We start from the raw sequence: 13,244 nt of genomic DNA, 5'->3' as shown, positions 1-13,244 counted from the left end.
TGAGTAGCCACCATATATTATATTTAACAAAAAAAAAATTAATACAAATGAAATTTAACTTGAGATATGTAAAATAAAATGCGTAAACGAAAATAAACATAAATAAAATAATAAATTACGCACTACGATTTACGGTTATTATGTAAATAATCATACGTAAAATAAATATTTTGTCATTTTTATACTAAATGCAATTTAGTTGAAGTACGTCATAAATTTTGCCGACTTATTCAAAATTACAAGATTTTATGCCTTTGGCATAAAACTTTAGTAAGTCTCAGTTGTTTTAATTTATATGAAATGGAACGTTTCATTGTTTGTCTTCTAATCTTAACTTTGCGCAAAACAGTTCTATATACTACAATATTGTGCCCACGGATTGGGTTTACAATATAAACGAAAAAGGAAATTAAAATATTTTTTGTGTAATAAACAGCCAAAAAAAAAATAAAATCGTTTAAATAAAAAGGAGGTTTTCTTGAATAAAAATATTTACCAAGATATTATTCATTAGTAAACTATGATATTCACAATTATCATAGTTCTTATTAAACGCATTAAATACATTCAAAATAAGCAAGCCACTTAATATTTTATTTATTATTAAAACTTGGATGTGCCTCCATGAAGATAAATATGTTTTAATAAATTAATAAATAAGCAATTATTAATGAATTTAATTTCTAAATATTAATAGCAACACATAAATAATAATAATACATTGTTATGATCTCATAATTCCCTGTTTATAAATCATAATTAAATTATGAATTCCAATATTAAATATTTAGCTAGGTGTGTATTTTGTTACTTTCAAAAATATTGTAAAATATACATTTTATTTTACAAGACGGACCAATTCTATTTTAAATTAAATAACATTAATGCTTTTGTTGGGTTATTATTTTTATTTTTTACCTGATAAATATCACGTGGACTATGGAGGAACATATTATTTTTAAACGTTCCTTCAGAATATACAATATATATATACCTCAATATACTGTATAGTGTATAATAACGAGACCAAATGTGGAATGAAGTTTTTAACAGCCTCTCGCGCGTAGGTACAAAAGAAAAAACCCATAGATTCTTTAATAATGCACAAATGTACCTCAAAATTGTAGTTTCAAGTTAAACACTTCGATTCTTAGAGCTTAGAGAAAATCTATAGTTAGAGTAAGTGTACTTTACATGTTTGTATACATGTATATAGTTACACGCGTTTACTCCAAGCGATTTTCAAACAAATATAAAAAGTTTTGTTCTCTTGATTAATGTAATGTGCAATCATATATATTCATATAGATTTACAGACCATTTGTCATGATTTATATTTTTTCATCTTTTCACCTAAAGTCATAAAAATGGATAGTAACATAAACGATTAATCACACAAGTGGTGTGACTGAGTGACAAATAAAGAACAAAAAAAAAATGAAATTCTGTATAAGCATTCGTGATTGCAATGTAAACCAATTTAATGAAATAAAAAAACACTGAACAAAATACACTATTTCGAAGTGCATGTATACTACATAAACGTTTTTGTTTTTATTCATAATTAAAAATAAACAAACAAAAACTTTAAATTTATATTTGTTTGTTTTTTACTAAGTATTAAAATATAATTTGTCACACGAAAAAACATAATTAAAAATATACATCAACACCTGTATTATTATGAATCACTTAACCCTTTTTAATGTATAAAGTTTATCTATGTTTTATATATAGGTATAAAGGTAATCCAAAAAAAAAACTTATTTAAGAAATTTAAAATGAAGGTACCTTCTCATTTTTTTCAAGTAATATTAAAAAATAATTTTTGTGAAAATGTAGACCCGATTACTATCCCCTTCACGTACTACAAAAGTTAAATTACAGCAATTATAGCATACAGAAAAATGTCATTCAATCACCCGGCTATTATTGACATTTTTTCCATATTAAATATTCGTATGATATTAGTTTTTTATAAAAATAAATGGTACGATAAGTTCAATGATAACTCAATGCATTTATGTGATTAAACTATTGTTGAGCATAACATTTAATAATAAATAAAAAATTTTCTATGTATTAATTTATACTGTTATTTTTTTATAAATATTTATAGTCCTCCTAGAAATATTATAGTCTATCCCAACTTCTAAGAACTTCTCATAACCACTTCTGATTTCTTGATTTTACTATTTTCTACAAAAGACGACAATTTATACATAGATCTAAATATTTAAATCTCCCATAACTTCATGGCTTATAATAAAAAAATAAAAATTTAATTTAACTAACCCATATAACCTATACATATAAAAATGTTTAATTAATATAATATTATTAATATATATAAATATGATTTAGTGTTTTAAAAATTATAATTATACATTATACACACGTTACACACGTAGTTATTAAATGTATCATTAAAACGTTTTTAATTTAAATTTAGGAATGGAATGACGTCAACCTCAGGTGGAACCACAGTGACTATGGCGGTGTGAAAGATTTGAGAATACCACCGCACAAGATATGGAAACCAGATATGCTCATGTATAATAGGTTAGTACACATATTAATTTCTATGCCTACACATAAACAACACAATCTGAGTGGTGTATTTTAACGTTATTACAGTATTATGCACAGTAATAGAATATTTTAAAATGTAATAACCGAGTGTATGACAATATTATAGTTAATAAACACCACGTGTTTATCTTTAATAGTTTTAAATGCTTCGATAGCGAAAATGATTACACAATGTGAAATAAGTCGTGTCGAACTTGAGTGACTAGACCTTGATGGTTTCTGGATGATCGAGCAAAGAGTGACTTTAAGAAGAGTAGAATTTATTGGAGAATGATGCATACGAAATTTGAATTGCTTCCAAAATATTTTAATGATATTCATTGATTGTGAATACTGAACAAAGGATGCCAACACAGTCTTTTGTGATGTTCAGTATATACACATACATCAAATGTAAAAATCGAAGAATTTAGAGTATTTTGTTTTTAACTTATTAGTTTAATTTAGATTCAAACTCAAAATTACGTAGAAAAATAAATAATTTTCTTTGAATAGTAAAAAAAAAAACATAATTTAAGGAAGGGTTGCTTTTTTCTTCTTCTTGATGGTCGTGTAATAGAGCCATAAAACAAACTCAAGACAGTTGAACAGGATCTTGATTGTCGATTTATAGGGTGATTCTCGAGAGAACTTTAATAACCCGTGTTTATAATAAGAATATAGCATTGAAAAAGTTGCAAACAAAATTGTCTATTTACTATTATGTCGAAACGTTAGGGATATAAAAGATAAGAGACAAAATTAATGCGATAAAGTTTGAGAACCAACCGAGTGTAAATAGTTAAGGATATAGTGGATGCATATGTATATAACACATACTAGTTTGACCGAACAAAATGGAACAACAAGCCACAGAAATAATATGAGTTAAAATAAATCATTCGAAAAGTATAGAGAAGTTTTCTAATAGAAGTGACATCAGAATAGCTATGAACTAAGGAAGTTTGAGCGAAATTGAAAGATTTGTGTATGAAAAAACATAGTTTAAAATACTGTTGTGGCGTTCCACGAAAACACACTCATCCACTTTTCTTAGAAGGTTTTTCAGAATTGCTAATCAAAGACAATGTAATGAATGTTTGATGACATCCATCCGTTATAATTCGCATATAAGATTACATAATTCAGACTAAAAAACGACTAAAATAAAAGCAATTACTTGCTATTAAAATTAATCAACTGAATAAATATTTAATCAGTGGTGGATCATAAAAAAGTAGTATTTGATAGAGTAACTATCCCCTCCACCATACGTCATATTATAATATAGATAATTAGTGAACATCAAAGGCATATACAATTATCAGTTTAAACATATGTATAAATTTTACTATAGCATATACAATGTAAGTAATTGGTAAATTAACTATGAGAAATAGTTGACCGAGACTCCGTGGCATATTTTAAATAAACGTCCCTATAAGATCTTATTAAATGTAAAAGTAATTTAAAATTGTGGCTGAAAAATAGAATGACAGAAGAAAGATTGTACTTAATGCAAAATTTTAATCATAATTTATGACATTCAAACGAACTAGATATGAAGTTATTGACCATTTTCAAATATTTTGTTAGTTTTAAAATGACGAATACTTTTATTATTATAATTATTCAACTGTATTTATTTTTATTTTTAATCCTGAATAGTGAACTTATTAACTAATCTTGACTGTTATTGTATTAAAAACTGTTAAATTATTACTGGGATTTCATTATACAATAAAATCTTTCTACTAAACGTCTAAATAGGAATATAAATTACATTAACATTATATTATACAACGAATTAAATATGAATAAATAAAACAAAACTTCTCTAAAAATCTGTAGAACGAGCGACCAACTATTAGATAGTATAAAGTAAGTATTTATTTCAGTTAGTTAAAAATACTAAAAATAATGGTCATGACAATTTTATTTAGATATATTTGATATATTTTAATCACCCACATCCTTGCTCTTGAATTATTTCTGGAACTACTATTATATTCAATAAATTGTAATTTAAGTCTTATTAAATTAATTTATTTATCACAATAATAAATAATGTATTCACTAATTTTTATTTATTTTAAAACTTTAATGAAAATATAATATCTAATTACATAATATCAAATGGGTCGTTTGATTTAATCAATACCTGTAGGTTCTACAGTTATTAGGGATAAATGAGATATTAATATATTATTGTAGTAAATTTAAAACTCATATTCACACATGTGTGATATAGCTACACTTAAACTTTTAATCTGTAAAACGATATTACGAATAGATAATTAATAATCCGATTCGGCAATTCCTATTACTGAACAAAATACATTTTCAAACTGATTGAATTGCAATTTTATAGTCTGAAACCAATATTAATTGTTATATGTCGAAAAAACAAACAAACAAAACTAAACTAAACTAAACATACAATCATTTCAATTACTTTCCGCCAAATAAATAAATATATATTTCCCGTTCAATTCAAAAGTGTTATTTTGAAAAACTTTTAACTATGTACGTAATATTATATATCACACCGGTGTGTAAACTGTCTCTGAACTGTGTGTTTAGCGCTGATGAAGGTTTCGACGGCACGTACGCAACCAACGTGGTAGTAAACAGCAATGGTAGCTGTGTATTCATACCACCGGGGATATTCAAGAGTACGTGCAAGATCGATATCACGTGGTTCCCCTTCGACGATCAAAAGTGTGATATGAAATTTGGCAGTTGGACATACGACGGATTTCAGGTAAACTCCACCGAACACGGTTTAGAACTATATCGTTTTTCACCGAAACAATTTCGCGGCGTTTCGTTTATTCCGCCCATCAAAATGCTATTTTCATCGAACGCGACAGATGACCGGCTAATATTCGTGTGGTCACAACTATTTTAACGTAATTAAACGTATGTAAGCGTCCATCGTGTTTATTAACCATTTAATATATTAAAAACTATCGACTTTATAGTATACAATGTTGAAAACGTGAAACAATAGCTTACCTCCACTACTTTCACGGGGGAAAGTTTGATTTTTTAACAATCTAAATAATGTGTAGATATAATTATGACGCTAATTACATATTATGCATTTTAGTACCTTTATTTTGCTAATAAAATCGTTTTTATTATCTATTTTAGTTGGACCTTCAACTCCAAGATGATAATGGAGGAGACATCAGTGGTTTTATTACTAATGGTGAATGGGACCTGCTTGGTGAGCAAACAAAAAATCGTTATAGGAAATGATTTTTTTAAACAGCTTTGAATTGTTTTTATTTTTAACATTTCTAATTATTAACTAATATATCATTTTAGGTTTACTTGTGGTTTTTTGAGAGAAAAATCCTGATGGACTAGTAAATACATAATTTAATTTTTCATAATAATTGTCTATTGTCATTGAAATATTATTGTATCAATATATTCTATATTGTATATTAATTTCTCTTAAAAAACCACAATATAATAATTATACATGTACATACATAGAAACTATAACCAATTAGTTTTTTTATATTTTTCTGATATCAAAATTCATTCTAGATAGATCATTAATAATTAGCCTATAAAATTGGTTTATCATAGCATCATTTAGATACATATTACATTTAATATTATCAATGTAGTAATTAAAATACTAAATTTAGATACTTAATTTTTATTCATTCATACATACACAACTTAATAATTTTTTTTAATTTTTTTATTTATTTGGGTATACTGAAACTTTGTATTAAATTAAATTACTTAAACTTTCAACATATTTTTTATCTGTTGATATTATTAACAAATTTAAAAAAAAAATCAAATATCCTTTATGAATTGATGTATTTTTGTTAGTGTAAAACGCAAAGCTTATTGTACAATAAGACTTAGTAATATAATCACTTTATGTGTGATGCAGTAATATATAAGTCATAATTTTGTCATAAATTATTAAAGTAGTAAGCACTAAGCATACTTATAATAATTTATAATCTCTTGTGCGTAGATACAATTCAACGTTCAGTTATTTCTCGAGTTTCAGTTACCTTTAGTCTTTACATTTATCATAAATTTAAATCTAATACTTTGATGTAAATAGTTTTCAATTGAATATAGTGAAAAAATCTATCTAATAATATAAACCACACAAACCACATCAAAGCACATATACACATAGTTTTAGGTATATGATAAAGAACGAATGGAATAGACTACACACAGACACACAGTTATACTTTTAAGGGAATTTTTGTTGGATATACTTTATGTATATGTTATAATATATTATATAACTTATTTGGCATAATGTAAAAATATTTTTTCAGATACTTTACAGTATCATTTATTTTCAATACACAAATGTAACCAAAAGAAATATATCCCATTTCGATAGTTTTCAAACGAAATCAAATTTGTTTCCAATTATTACATCAATGAGTAAAATTATTTTACCACCACTTAATAAAAATAGAAATTTTAATAATAAATAAAAAGGATAAAAAATATTCATTTGAATTTCAGCCTACAACGAAGCATTGTTCCATTTTATTTATACATTCCAAGTGAAGATAAGGTAGTAATAAAAAAATATATATATACAACCATAAAATATTACTCATAAAAAAATATAGATCAATCATCATCTGATGGGAATACTTGCTAATTACATCCTTTGGCTAAGAATACATTTTCCTCTGATTCCAAATATCCTGAACAAATTATACAGTAATATACTGGTAATTAAAATATTTTTAAACATATCTAATCCAAAACACAACATTTAATTTAAAAAAAAAATTGTATAAAATACTATTATTTCATATTAGCACAGAATCACATCGATTTAAAAAGCATGGTGTAGATACTCACAAGAGTAGGTATTAAATACGATGAGTGGCCAATTCAATTGAATGTTTGTAAATTCATAGTCCCTAAAGTACATAAGAATTGAATTTATTCTACCTTTTAATAATATAAAAAATATTTTTTTTTTTATCAAATGTATCAAATAATTCAATTAAGTTCAACATTTTCTGTTATTATGGTACGTACGCATCATATTATTAAACTCAATAAATTTGAAAACCATTCCCTGTACTTACAAAATCAAACTGTTATTATTTGTTCTAGGAATAATACTTATTTTCATTATTTTTATAACCTACTTTACCATAATATCTTACTCGTACACATTATCATATCAATCATTACAATTAATCATTCATCAATTTCCAATGACTAATAATTAATAAAAATATTTTTTTTTAAATACTAGGATATTATATTATTTTGAATTAGTCACTCGCATATTGATATTAGCACTCATCGACCTTGAATTGATGAATAAACAACACATTATTTGTGTGACAGTCACTTAAACATGTAAACAATTTAGGTACCTGCCTAATTAATTAGCTTATTATTTCGATCGTAATTTTACAATTTTTTTTTTTTTTTATTAGACCACGAAATATAGCATTGAAATAAAATTAAAATAACACGTTAGAAATACTCCTGGACACAACGTTTAGATTTAATGTACATTATTCTATATTTTTAATTTTTTGCACGTTTATTTGATGTTAATAATCATTGCATCTAATTAGTTGAACAGCTTTTTTTTTTTGTGCTACTTGTGTGTATTCATATATTATTATACAATACGGTGATCCATTATATCAGAAACTTTATTACTTATGTATATAATAATTGTAATAAATCTTTCGGGTTGTACATTTAGAATAGACTTATTTATTCGTGATTTTAGTAATTCTTTATCAGTTTTTGCATTTATATATTATTTATTTTAAAGTTAACTTAATTCCAAACAAAAGTAAAAACGTTTTATTTCAAATTTTACAAAAGAAATATGTTTGAAAGTTATACGCGTTCAATATATCTTATATTAAAACAGTAGAAACAATTTTAATTTCAATATAAAACAATAGGTAATATTTTCGCGGACATTTTCTTATGAAGCATTGTTTAGTGTAATACTTGTATTTGTATTTTGGAACTGTTAAACTGTAATCGTCTAATGCTTAATATCGTTTAGTAAAAATTAATGGATCACCTCATTTATATTTTATATCTCTATATTATCCATTGTGCTATTATAATATGTTTATTATAATGACATTTTGACACACGACTGTTGTTTTTAATGTGTTTTTTTACCACAAAAGTATTGATTCACTTAAAAAACAATTAAATCATAAAAATAAATATTAATGTTGTAAATGAACTATAATAACATCTGGACCGTCTAAGCTGTATATTATTTTATAACGTATATCGTTTATTAAGATATTTAATTTTTTTTTTTTATTATTCATAATATACTCGGTACATTTTTAATTTCTCATCGATACCTATGTATTTTTTTTAATATAAATTGTTATTATATTTACAATTTTCATTGTTTTTAATTTATATTTCACTATATTTGTAACCAGAAATATATCCTCACGATAAATTGAGTTCATTAAAATTTGCTTCACTATTGTGTTTAATGAGATTTCTATTTTATTGATCATAATCAATATAATATAATATAATATAAAAATGTTTTAAATGAATTTGCGATCAAAATATTTTACCTTTACCATCAATATTTACTATTTACATGACGTACAAATAACATTTGATCAATATGACAATACTCAACTTATAATATAGATATAAAAATGTACCATAGTATTATAAATCGTATTTTACTGTTATGATTAATACTGAAAACTTCAATATAGCACTCCAAACACTATACGACAATAAAAAAAAAAAAAAATACTTATACGCATATTTTAACAATTCATAATGTTTTTCAATCGCGCCCATATACTTTATACTTTCAAGTTTCAACTACTGCCATTTAGTGAAAAGCAAAAAATACTAGATCACAAACTACTTAAGTAATCAATAAAATTAATGAACCAAAACAATTCGTCATGTTTTCTATTTGAATATAAAAACTATTGTTTAAAATCGTTATTCATAATGTTTTCGACCTTTGGAATTCCTGTAGAACTATTTCCCTAACACAATGTCTTAATACGTCGTTGATACCCCTAAATATTTAATATGAATATACAGTGATTGAGTGGGTGAATCAACAAAGACCTGTTGAAAATGTACCGGTCAAATCGTATGTTACCTAAGTTGAGTATTTCACGCACGTATGCAAAACATCCAAGAAAAGGCACATGATTTATACAGTGGGTATAAGAAAAAAAGAAAAATCTCGTAGTATGGTGTTCACTCGAAGAAAACAATATACACTTCCTCTTCTGGACGTTTTACTGATAGACAATAGCGTAGGTGCAGGCGTAAAGCAGTACGCGATTAGGTACAGCAGTATAAATAGGTAGGTTTATAATAATGTAGTAATACCTACGTATAATAAACATATTTAAATTATAAACATTTCAAACTCATTTCTAAAAACAGCGACGGTCCAGTATGTTTAGTAACACAATGTCGTGAATGTAACGATGATAATATTATGACAATGATAATTGTGTTTAATTATTTATTTTTTAATAACTGCTTTCCTTCACACATAACTATTCCTTTTGGCAGGCGTTCCCGGAAAGCGCAATGTGATCTACTACAGTTGCTGCCCCGAACCGTACATAGACATAACGTTTTCCATCCTAATTAGAAGGCGCACCCTGTATTACTTTTTCAACCTGATAGTCCCGTGCGTGTTGATTGCATCTATGGCCGTACTAGGATTTACTCTACCGCCGGACTGTGGCGAAAAACTATCTCTAGGTAAACGAAATTAAATTAATAATCGTATAGTAATATAATAATAAATAACTATTTATGTTTTTACAACTTTTTTAAGTGTCCCATTGTGCAATGTCTGTTGTTTATGACACAGGGGTTTTTGTTTTTAGTCTTAAGTGTAACATAATAATATGGGTATACAATATGCATATTATAATATTATATATATGTATAGTGCAACGTTATTAATATAACGTTATAACTATTGAAATGTGTGTGTTAGCATAATATTTTAGATATTATTAAACTAATCAATATATTATGAACTTTTTTTCAGCTATTTTTACGTCTCTCTCGACAAATTTCTTATAAATAAACATTTAGTTTTAAAAATAAATAAGTAATTGTACTCAAAGTAAAAACCGTGTCCTTTTAGTTGGGTAACTAACTTTTTTCAATTCCCAATATATATCAAGCGCTTTTCATTAATCGACCATTCATCGAGTTTAACCAAAACCACGACCTTCAGTTATTTTTTCATTATTACGAGCGTCTTTTGTCGTATTATAATATTATTATACAATAGTAACGCGGAATCGACCAAAATCGAATTAATAACTTATTCACATTGTTAGACACGTCGATAAAAAAAAAAAATAAAACCGAAAATTGTGTTTCTAAAATCATTATTCGGACGTGATTAATTATTAATGTTTGAGATATTTTTGTTCATACTATAGTTTACTGCAGTTTGATTTTGATATTCATCAGGACTTTAGTCGTTTCGAGTCATGTGATAAATCACACCACAAAAGTTTAATAACATCGATTTCGCTATGATTCCGTGTTTCGTTACATCGTTGTCGGGCATTGAATTATCGATTGTTCAGACCAAGTCCAATCGTTTATGACAATAAAATGCACCTGAAATTGCACTCGTAGAAAAATGATCTCGTTCTGTCCGCCTCCGCAGTGCAATGTTGCCGTGATAACGTAAGCAAGCATAACACAAAACGTGCAGTGACAATATTATAACGATAAATAATTAAATAAATGATGCGTCCTCGATAAAAACATACGATCCGGCTATAATGGGGGGAGAGTAAGAGCCGTCATACTTAGGTAATAAAACTGTAGGATGGATGCGTTCGATTCTTGTAATCGCATACGCATCACACTCTCCAATTTCGATTTACAGAACTTGTTTCTGCGTATATATAATACAAATAAATATTATATTATAATGTTTTTTGATGTGTAGAAGGTGGTAATAATGCTCGAGAGAGATGCGATTATCGCGAGATAATGAAAAAACCGTTATTCACACTTTGCATACACATAATATATGCGAATATTTTTTTTTTGTTTTTACTTCGCAATCGTTTTGATATGTATGTGTGTGTATTTTATTTTGGATGCGTTAAACTCTACAATTTTCGCGGTATCCGTATTGTTTGTTTGGTTTTTGTTTTTTGTTGTTTTTTTTTTTGTTTACATCAGTTTTTTACAGGCCGGAAAGCTACGAGGAGCTTGAGAAACTACTCTTGTTGTCCGAATCCGTATGTGGATATCACGTTTACCATATACGTTCGGCGCAGAACAGTTTATTACATCGTCAACCTGATATTGCCGAGCGTAACACTGGCCGCTATGGCCATGCTCGGGTTCACGCTGCCCTCAGATTGTGGCGAGAAAATGACCTTAGGTACCTACATGCGTACACAGTCTTAAACGTTACATAAACATAAGTACACCAACAAACGTTTACACACAGTCACACTCACACACAACTCAAACGAACCCACTGATAAACATGAACACAATCACACATTTACGTACACAAAGCGTGTGCGACAAGACGTGTAGTCGTACCGACAATAGTATTATAACATTTTGGTGACGTCGATGACACGACCAGACTATTATTATAATAATATATTATTATTATTATTATTATTATAATTCATAATATATAATATGTATATGTATTTATATGTCTGTATATAATGTAACAATTCAATACTATACTTGTGTACCTGGTTCATACGAAACGAACTGCGGTAACCGCGGTCCGACGAGACGTGTACTCTGCAGATTATGGGCGGTCGGGGAAACGATATTATTATGATTATCATTTTATTTAATATTATTATTTTTTTGTTTTGTCAATCTACCATAATAGGCGTGTAAATATAAATGTTTTAATTAAAGGTGTAACGATTCTCCTGTCGTTGACCGTTTTTCTAAACATGGTGGCCGAGACAATGCCGGCTACTTCGGACGCAGTTCCTCTTTTAGGTAACGCACGGTCAACTGAGCATTTTTGTATACAATATACGTACTCGTTTTATGCGAAAATCTATACGTATATTATATACACAATATATTGTAATAACATATTATATAAACATTTTTTTCGTGGTCACACGACTTGGCTAAGGAGGGCACACAAAACAACCACACTGGTAATCGAAACGCACCGAGTATATTTTTTTTCATTATATATGAATTTATATAAATATATATATATACATATATTGTAAAAATATTATTGTATTTTTTCACAAACACATTTGAGGTCAAAAATGTTAAGTACTCTATATGTTTTGTTGTTATTATTATTATTATTATTATTATTATTTATATTATTTTAATATTATTATTATTATTATTTTATTTATTTTTTATTTTATTTTTTTATTTTAATGACTGCGTGGTAGGTTATTATTGACAGAAAATATTTCGTTTTAATATAAATGAATTTCCGAACGAATCTATCTTCCATAGGTACTAATCAACTTCAATTAAATATTTTAGTACCATATTATTATAATGTGCAATGTACATAGTTACATAATATACATTACTCGTATACAAGTATTCATAAAATAAACTATTTGAGAAAAAAATATGATCAATATTTTATTTTAATACTAAGA

At 26.6% G+C, this 13,244-nt stretch overlaps 1 protein-coding gene across 3 annotated transcripts in view; it reads left to right on the top strand.

The window, feature by feature from the left end:
- Positions 1-13,244, top strand: part of LOC113559438 (neuronal acetylcholine receptor subunit alpha-7-like) — a 68,645-nt gene that overhangs the window by 42,871 nt on the left and 12,530 nt on the right. For 2 of the 3 annotated variants that reach the window (XM_026965265.2, XM_026965266.2), the window contains exons 4-7: positions 2,453-2,562; positions 5,155-5,335; positions 5,728-5,803; positions 10,153-10,347. In XM_026965265.2, the coding sequence (XP_026821066.1) occupies positions 2,453-2,562; positions 5,155-5,335; positions 5,728-5,803; positions 10,153-10,347 (562 nt within the window). Of the gene's footprint in view, positions 1-2,452; positions 2,563-5,154; positions 5,336-5,727; positions 5,804-10,152; positions 10,348-12,516; positions 12,604-13,244 lie in introns of all 3 variants that reach the window. The other variant, XM_026965264.2, reaches the window with a different exon arrangement.

Source organism: Rhopalosiphum maidis, chromosome 1 (genome assembly GCF_003676215.2).
Source record: "Rhopalosiphum maidis isolate BTI-1 chromosome 1, ASM367621v3, whole genome shotgun sequence".
Classification (NCBI taxonomy): Eukaryota; Metazoa; Arthropoda; class Insecta; order Hemiptera; family Aphididae; genus Rhopalosiphum; species Rhopalosiphum maidis.
This window is presented reverse-complemented; position numbering and strand designations above follow the sequence as displayed.